This window comes from Nothoprocta perdicaria, unplaced genomic scaffold (assembly GCF_003342845.1).
Source record: "Nothoprocta perdicaria isolate Ctin4 unplaced genomic scaffold, notPer1 scaffold_108, whole genome shotgun sequence".
Taxonomy (NCBI): domain Eukaryota; kingdom Metazoa; phylum Chordata; class Aves; order Tinamiformes; family Tinamidae; genus Nothoprocta; species Nothoprocta perdicaria.
Window position 1 is genome coordinate 539,866 of NW_020454183.1, and position 9,031 is coordinate 548,896.

General features: G+C 39.1%; 1 protein-coding gene across 1 annotated transcript; it reads left to right on the plus strand.

Annotated features, from left to right (window-relative positions):
• The first annotated feature begins 2,749 nt into the window (after nt 1-2,749).
• LOC112953813 (alpha-1-antitrypsin-like) lies at nt 2,750-7,561 on the plus strand. The gene is made up of 4 exons (XM_026046927.1): nt 2,750-3,414; nt 4,335-4,605; nt 6,253-6,400; nt 7,309-7,561. The coding sequence occupies exons 1-4, from the start codon at nt 2,769-2,771 to the stop codon at nt 7,519-7,521; spliced, it is 1,278 nt and encodes a 425-aa protein (XP_025902712.1). The 5' UTR covers nt 2,750-2,768; the 3' UTR covers nt 7,522-7,561.
• Nucleotides 7,562-9,031: the final 1,470 nt, after the last annotated feature.

Genomic DNA, 9,031 nt, shown 5'->3' on the forward strand with positions numbered 1-9,031 from the left:
TGTCTTGCATAACTTCAACAGAGAGAGAAAATGAGGCAGAGAGCTGGACTGGCTTCCTTCCAGACTACTCAGTGTGTCAGTGTAGAAATAAAATGCAAGAGCACTTTGCTTCAACTCCTGTGTTTACGGGTAATCGGACAGATTGCCTCTCAGAAAATTCCTCACGAAGGTTGTGTGAGTAAAGGTCTTAAGATAGGAAACTATCTCCAAAATCAGCCTCTTCAGACAAGGAATTGCTAAAGCATTTTTTAGCACAGTTCTCTGCTATTTGCTTTTTAATAAATTTTTAGCAGTTGTGTCTGGTGTGAAAATCCCTCAGTCATGAAGACCAGAGGAGAATCTGTGTCTTGTGCTTCATACTGAAGTGGTCTCTGTTGTTAATTTAACACTGGTTGATCCTCTGTTAACCTAACAGTGACAGAATTATTAAGTAAAACAGTAAATATCAAATATAAAGCAACAGCTCCCAGTCTTACCCTAAAAGTTTCAAGGATACAAATTTTATTATATCCTATTATAAACTTTATGTTCTAAGGAGAAGTATAAAAGAGTGACCCACCTGCATTTTCAAGACTTAAGATCTTTAGGTCAGCAAAAACAGATCTCTGGAAACTGCAGCTGCTGAGTCTTTTATAATCTCAGGATTTTTAAATCAACTATGATCAAGATTTTTGTGAGGGTTGACTCATGAGTTTTGATTAGTGATTGGACAGCACTGAGTAACAGATGGATGATTAAGACTCAGATTGCATTTAATTATCTGTGAATTCAGAGCTATGCTAAAGAGAAATTAATTCCATGAAAGTACATAAATCAAACACAAAACACAAATATGTCATAACTACATAGAGCAAAAATACAAAGATAATAATAATTTAAAAAAACAGAAAGAGTATATCAAATACTTTAGCAAAGCTTCTACTGCAAACTATGCCTTATTCCTTAGTTACAATTGTGAAACCAGGTCAGTTAAATTTCATGTCTACTCTGCATTCCAAATAAACAGAAATTGGCAGTTCTCTGTGTAATAGAAAATGCCTTCTATATGCTGTGTTTTGTTATAAGCATTAAATGCGATGAGATGGGGAACAAGTGGTGACTTCTGTTTAAAATGAAATATTTCTTTCTCCAGTATTCATGTTATTCTTAATAAATTATGACCACAGCTGAGTAAACATTTCACAGTGAACAATTTATCCAACGGCAGCTTCTGAATCGGCCTGCTGGATACCAGGAAATAGATTAAGCTTAGCTCTGATGCTTTTGTTTGGGAGCTGATTTCTTTACAAAGTCTGACTAATACATTACCTCACTGATAGCTGGTTTAAGATATTCAGAACTGGAGGTCTTATGTTGAGCTACAAGTGGCTAGGTATGTCAAGAAATATAATTTCCATGTCAGAATCAGAGCAGGCAAAATTATAATTCAAAACTACTGTGCGTAGGGACTGAAAATGTAGTTAACTAAGAATGCTAACAGTCCTTCCACTAGTGAATAACAGGGCAGCCTAAATGTGGGTAGGCCTGCCTTTTAGAACTACTTACATCAGTCATGTGAATGTTTTGATATTTGACTATAGCTCAAAAGTTTTTTGTTGTTCTTATGCAGGCCCATTTTTAACTGTTTATTCAAATTACTAATACAAATTTCTCACTCTGATGTTATGGGAAGAACAGGACCATGGTCATAGTTCTTCCTGATGGCAATCTTTCAAGTTGAATAATAGAGAACAGAAAGATACTGGTTTAATATAGCCCTTCTTGTACAATTTTTAGCACATATGAATCATTATCTCCCAAAGCACTTTACAAATCTCTCATCATTTGTATGACCCAGAAACAAGGCCCACTGGGACATTCACCTCCACCTTACATTTCCAAACTCCCTGCATAAAAGCTTATGTAGTGTCCGCTCTGAAGAGGAATGCAGGTACTGCAGCCAAGAGCAATAGGGTAGGATAAGAGCATTGCCCTTTGACCAGTAGAGCATCTGATTAAAATAGGACCTTGTTTTTGTTATTGACATCAACTGCTTTCGCAGCATTCAAAACAAACCTGTTCCCAGTGGTTTGATTTATCTACTAAGGAACAACATATTATTCAAGGTTCTTAGTGTTGCATCATTTGTTTTCAGAAAGAAAGAGTATCAGTGCTTAGAGACATAAGGCATTATATTTGGCGTGCTACTAAAAAGCAGTCAAACCTATTTTGAAATAGAGTGACTTGTCAGTCTGACCAAAAGTTTATTTGAGAGCTCATCATAAATTCAGCTTGGATCTACTCAGTGATTGCTGCTCCCCTGCATGAATTTGATCTCTCTTCCATTACTTTCAAACAGTACTCTCAAACTTTTTTCTATGATGGTCTTTGAGGGAATTATCTTAGATCGTTAGCATCAAAAGCAGGGTGACATAGCAGCTCTCCAGTGGTTAACCAATCTAACAAGCGGTGTGTTTTCTGATGGGATGTCCTCCCTGTTCTCTGGCCTGCTGAGGGTGCTCTGTGTTCAGCTATTCTACACCAAATTTTGCTCCCATGCAGATGTTTGGTGTGAGGCTTGCAGAGACAGCTGGAGGAGATTTGCTGGCAGGCCTGGAGAAATACAACCCTCTCTGGCAAAAGCTGTGGAATGCAGAAACTGAGCACAACTAAAAGTTTCACAAAATCTCTTATTCAGTAGGAATGACAGAATATATATTCTTATTTGATTTGTTTACCTTAGTAATAAATTCTCTTTTTTTTTCCCCAGAGTCTTGTAATAAAAGAAGATGAAGATCATATTTTGCACATGTTTGCTACTGGTTGGGCTTCATGCTGTGTCTCCTATTCAGCTCACTTCCAAGCACGATAGACATGATCCAAATGAATCCCAGCACAGCACACTTCACAAAGGTGAAGTTATGAGTTGCCTCAAACTAGTGCCAAACAATGCTGACTTTGCATTTCAATTTTTTAAAGAGATTAACCTGGAGACACCTAATAAGAACATTTTCTTCTCTCCTGTAAGCATCTCCAATGTCTTTGCAATGCTGGCCTTTGGTGCCAAGTCGTCCACTCAGACTCAGATCCTGGAAGGACTCGCCTTTAACCTTACAGAGATGCATGAGAAGGAAATACACGAAGGCTTTCACCATCTCATCCATATGCTGAGCCATCCTGAGAGTGAGGTCTACCTTGACATGAGCAGTATGATATTTCTACCCAAGATGCATAAACCATTAAAAAAGTTTTTAGATGATGTCAAAGCTCTGTATCAAATGGATGCCTTGTCTGTTGACTTCAGCAATCCTGCAGAGGCTGAGGAGCAAATCAATAATTATGTAGAGAGGAAAACAAATGGGAAAATTACCTGTTTGGTCAAGGATATAGATCCACAAACTGTAATGCTTCTGGCAAGCTTCACTTTCTTCAAAGGTAAATCAAATCATCCAGTGCTCTTGTTCACATTTTTAATCCTTGGAAGTTACTCTGGGGAGAATTTCAGATGTTCTAGGGCAGGAGCATGTACAGCACCCAGCTTTCCACCCTTGGCATGGCAGAGCAGCAGATCGCCAGGGGGCAGGAGGGCAGGCAGGGACCCTCCCAGACCCAGGAGGCAGCCAGAGCAGAGCAGCTCCAAGAAGAACCCTCCCAAGCAGCCTCAGCTTGCTTTTCAGAATTTAGCCTAGTTACTCCAAATTCTTTTAATTTTCAGTGCAGACACTGGAATGAATTGATGGCCTAGTCCTATTAATACCTCTCTTTAAAAGAGCACTCTGAAATGTATACACAGTATCATATCTGCACAAAGAAGATGCTAATGATGGGAAGGGAGGTGTGTTTCAAGGCACAAAGTGGAAGCACTGAATTTTTCACATGGATTATGTGTGCTGTTAACACTAACGTAATAGAACTGACGTATGAGATTATAGGTTAATTTTATCCTCAGATTGAGGTTTAATATTAAAATCAATAGGAATCTAGTTATATGAGTGTACAATTAATGTCAAGTAAAATGATTTAAATGATTTAAAGATAGGCCACTTAGATCATCTTAATAATGGTAAAAAGTATAAATAAAATGCTTAATATTTTTCACTACTAAAATCCAAAAAACAAAGTCAAATTGGTATCTAACACATTCTTTTGATCAGGTAAGATTATTTTCTCATCTTCCTACCTTCTTAGTAGATGTGACACAGTTACACTTAGTAAAGTAAGTAAGTTTGAAAATTTTGAATTTAACCAGTGATAGTTAAATAGGTAACAAAAAATAGGTAAATATTGCTTATATAAAATTATGTTTATAATGAGATGGGTCATGAGATGTTCAGCTGCATTCTTGTCTCTATCAGGCAAGTGGCAAACGCCCTTTCAGCCAGAGCTCACTGAAGAAAGAGAGTTTTTCGTGGATGAAGAAACAACTGTGAAAATCCCTATGATGCACCAAACAAACAGATTTGACTTCTATTTTGATGAGACTATTCCTTGCACCATAGTACGGCTTCATTACAATGGGAGTGCTACAGTATTTCTAGTTCTACCAGAAAAGGGAAAAATGAAGAATCTAGAACAAACTCTGGACAAGGAAACTGTCCTTAAATGGTCAGAGAATCTCTCCCAGAGGTAATCTGCCAACCTGCTGCAGTGGCACCGAGACACATAACCTTTTTTCCTTTTTTTTTTTTGTCTTTCTTTTTTTTTTTTTTTTTTTTCCTGGAATGCAAACACTGCTCACTCACCTGGATTCTGGGAACAGAACAGGTTATTTTTGGCTAGTGTTCCATAGCTGTAAAAATCTTGGGACTGGCTGGTATTTGACCATTCTGTTGTCGATGCAAAGGTTGGAGTGACTTTTTGCTCCTTTTGCCAGAGCAGAGACCTTCTGATGGGCTCTGGGGACCACAGAGTAGCAAAGCTGTATTGGGGTTTCTAAAATAGTCCATTGAATGAGTAGGAAGGTGGCAATTTTGAAGTAAATCTCCAGTACTGAGGTTTCAGCTGTGTTTTACCTCACATTTGTCACTGACACACCATTACTCAGACATATGTCTAAACCCTAAAAAAACATAACTTAAAAAGTTTTGCACACATATGTAATACGTCCTAACCAAATATCTTCATTTCAAGGTCAGCAGTACACAGTGGTTATTAGGACAGGCTAGTGATTAATTGGGGATTTCCAGGTTTTCTAGCATTTTTTGAAACTATAAAGGTGTAATGAAGTTCTGATCATTGTAACCATTGGCACTGACATCAGCTAACACATTTTTTGACCTTACTTGTCTGGGAGGAGGGAGATCTTAGCACCAGTAGACGAAAAATGTCAAGCCAATATATCCCTAATTTACCAAGCTTTTCCCTGATTCATAGTAATACATCCGTGTGATGAGCATCCACGATTCTTGATGCATCATTACAGAAATGCTGCTACAGATAATAAAGGCATGCTGTGTAGAAAATTAGATAGGAACTAAAACTATGATACCTCAAATATGAAAAATAAAAACATACAATTCTCAGATGCAAAATCAGGAAAATCTTAATCTAAATTAATCTTTGGTGCTAGTTCAGTTAAGATCAACATAGAAATAAGAACTCTGTGTGAGAAACTGTGAGAATCAAATAGCAATTTCAATTCTAGTGTTATGGTGCTGGCAATGTTAATAAACCTAGTCCTGTTATCTTCTAACGCACTGGGCAGCATTGGATAAAGGTTTGGATCTGGGCAGTAGCTTTGGATCCTGTCCACTCCTGCTGTTCAGCCCAAATTATCTCAAAGAGAGACAACAGAAGACTTGAGTTACCTAACAGCAGGAGACTGTTAGACTGCTAGAATCCCCAGACAGTGCATGAAGAGAAATATGGACAGGCAAGAGATGTGAGCAGCAGCTCCGAAAATACAGTTTGATCTCTGGAGCTGGGCAAAACAGACCTATTAGCTTAGGGTTATTCCAAGTACTTGTATGGGTAAAGAAACTCATGCAGTAGTTGACAAAATGCAACTGTACTTTGCGCTTTATGCCCATGATACTGTCTTCTGCCAGTGCTTCAAGATTTGCCAAGCAAAATGCCAGATAAATATTGCTATTATGATGATAAATAATGGCTGTATCTCTATGAGAAGCACTAGCAATTGGATTAATGCTTACTCTACGTTCAGGACTCTCCTGGGGTTTAGCAGTCATAAGAATTACACAGTTTTCCCCATTATCATTTATCCTGATGAAAGACCTTTCTTAACATGGTATGTGCTTCTTTCCTTTAAAACAGATCAATAAGCCTGTACTTCCCCAAATTTTCTCTCTCTGCAAACTATGACATAAAGCATACCCTGAACAAGATGGGAATTATTGACGTGTTCACCAACCAGGCAGATCTGTCTGGCATCACTGGCACTCCAGGGCTCAAAGTTTCTAAGGTATGTCTGCATTCCCAGGCCCACTCCTGTCCTCTCACAGACACATAGCATGAACTCATCCATGGCAGGTGTTTGGTAACACTGGGCAAAAACAGCTTCTGGCTTCAAGAACTGCTGCTGCTGGGCACCAGATTCACCCTGGTGTCAGTCTCTGAATCTGCTGCCACAAGGAATCCAGCTCTCAGTGAGCACCAAGTTCAGATTAGTTTGCTGTGCATCTTTTTTTCCAAGAATGTCACCAGCCAATGATCCTGTGGAGCGTATCTGAGAAACAGGAGGAAAAGCAACCAAGAGAGTGAGAAGAGCAGCAAGTAGAAAAGACAGAATCTCAAGAATATTGGACAAAATCTGGAAAAAGAGAATCTTTTTCTTTTCTTAACCTGTTTTAGCATTCTTGGAAAAAAAAAATGGAGCATCATTTTTAGTGCCAGTTTATTGGTATTTGTCCAAATCATCTCCTTTCTTCCTCTTCAGGTAACTCCTTTTCTCAGCTGCAAGAGGACCTTTAACTCAATGCAAAATGCATGTTGTTCTCTACTTATTTGTCTCAGACAGCATAACTAGCCCTCAAACATTTCAAAAATATTTTGCCACCTTACAATGATGGGTTTCATCCATTATCAAGAGATAAGCAGTGCCTCTGTCCTCCATCTAAGCCCTGGGACACAGGACAAACCTTTGAAACTTTTTTTGCTGAGGAGATTTGGGTAGATTTATCCGAGTTCTCATCTGAGGCAGCAGCAAGTGCAAACAACAAAACTCATCTCACTCCACTGCCCCTACCCGCTCTCCTGCAATAGGTGCCTTAAAGCAGGGCTAGTTTAAAAGCAAACATCTGGCTCATCTCTCAGGTGCCTATTCTGTGTCTACTAAGGCTGAATTACTTTGGGTGTTTTCTTTCTTCCCAGGTTGTCCATAAGACTGCACTGGAAGTCGATGAGGAAGGTACTGAAACAGCAGAAGTAACATTTGCTGAGGCAGCAGTATCTTTTGCTGGAATAATGCCCTTTTATTTTCCTCAAATCATTGAATTCAACCGTCCCTTCATCCTACTGATTTTTGATAGAGCTACAAACAGCACACTCTTCATAGGAAAAATAGTTAACCCTGCTAAACATTAGATGAAGTTATGTATGAATTCTGATTAAAAAATGTGAAAATGCTGATGTAAATGATTTCTATTTGTGTGAGTTTAGTGTGAAGCTTTTCTTTACCAAACTTTACATTCCATGCTCTTGTCAGAGTTGATATTGACCAAGACACTAGCTTAAGAGGATACAAAAAAAATTGCCTCAACAATACTGGGACATGGAAGACTGCAGCTTCTAAGACAGTTAACATGGGCAACATGAAAAACTATCTTAAAGAGAGATACAGATCTCTTTTCTTCACAAGAAATATTCTGTCATTTTTAGCATTAGTTCTAGCAGCAAATCTTCCTGCCTGAAAATTTCTTTAAGCTCAAAACGGAGCTGGATGATTCAATCTGCTTAACTTGAAAACTTTCGATCAAGCATTGTCCATTAGATATCCTTAGATAGCCTGTGTGAGTAATTGACCTCACACATGGATCCATCACTGGTCAGAAGGAGAATGAGCTGGTGAGGTATTACTGACGGCTATTACACAAGTTCTGAACTATTGTGGGCTGAAAATTTTGGAAAATATGTAATAATAGTCTAACAAACTGTAGATATTTCAAGTGCAATCCTTCTACAGTCATTGAGAGTTAGTAGAGAGCACCCTGAAGCCAGGTTGCCTCCTCAGCACATGGTGGTATGCGGGAGGAGTTTAGGGTAGCACAAGGGCTGGCTGATAACTGCTTCTAACAGACTTGCCTTATCAGCAGTACCGTTGCCCTTTCTCCCTTGCAGCTATGCTTTTCACAAGAGCATCAACACACTCCATCAGGAATCTCAGGGAAGAGTTAACGAGGTGGAGGCTCACACAACCTCCCTGGGTGCCATCTGTGGAGAGTGACTGCAGCTTCAGCAGTCTGGGACACGTGTAAGAGAGAGCGGAGCACTGTCTCTCCTTTCATAGGCCAAAGGAAAACAACAAGCTGGTCTCAAAGCCCCCTTTCTACTCTGTCTTCCCTGTAAAAAGCTCATGTTAAATCTCACACTCACTGGTTGACAGCATTTTTTCAACTAAACACACATAATTTCTGGATAGATATGTGTATGAACAGCTCTCTTTGGGATTCCTGCCATCTACAAGTACAAGAGATGCACATGTGCTACATCATCTTCCTGGCTCCTTCATGCACTCACTCCCATCTGTTTGGATGGTGCTGTGGCACAGATTTCTAGCATGCACACAGCCTAATTCATAGGGCACCCTATCAGACAGTGCCACTTTCTTGCCTTCCTGAAAGTCAGCAGCAGAGTACATCATTGATATACGGTCGGTCTCCTAAATGTCATTACTCCTACTATTAAGGGTGGTCAAAGACCAGGTTTTCAGAAAAAAAACAGGAAACATTGTGATAAAAGAGGTCAGTGAGATGAGATCTTGAGCTATGTATTTTTTGAATTCCCTGGAATTGCATCAATTTTACTAGTTGCAAACTGATCTATTTGATTTTAGTGGAGTGACTCAAAATTTATACCAAGAAATGTGGAAGAAACA

What these genes read in the sequence shown, in the direction of transcription:
- LOC112953813 (XM_026046927.1), top strand. Translation starts at nt 2,769, where the DNA reads ATGAAGATCATATTTTGCACATGTTTGCTACTGGTTGGGCTTCATGCT. An exon ending in TCAGAGAATCTCTCCCAGAG is followed by an intron (nt 4,606 to 6,252) that starts GTAATCTGCCAA and finishes CCTTTAAAACAG; the next exon opens with ATCAATAAGCCTGTACTTCC. An exon ending in CAGGGCTCAAAGTTTCTAAG is followed by an intron (nt 6,401 to 7,308) that starts GTATGTCTGCAT and finishes CTTTCTTCCCAG; the next exon opens with GTTGTCCATAAGACTGCACT.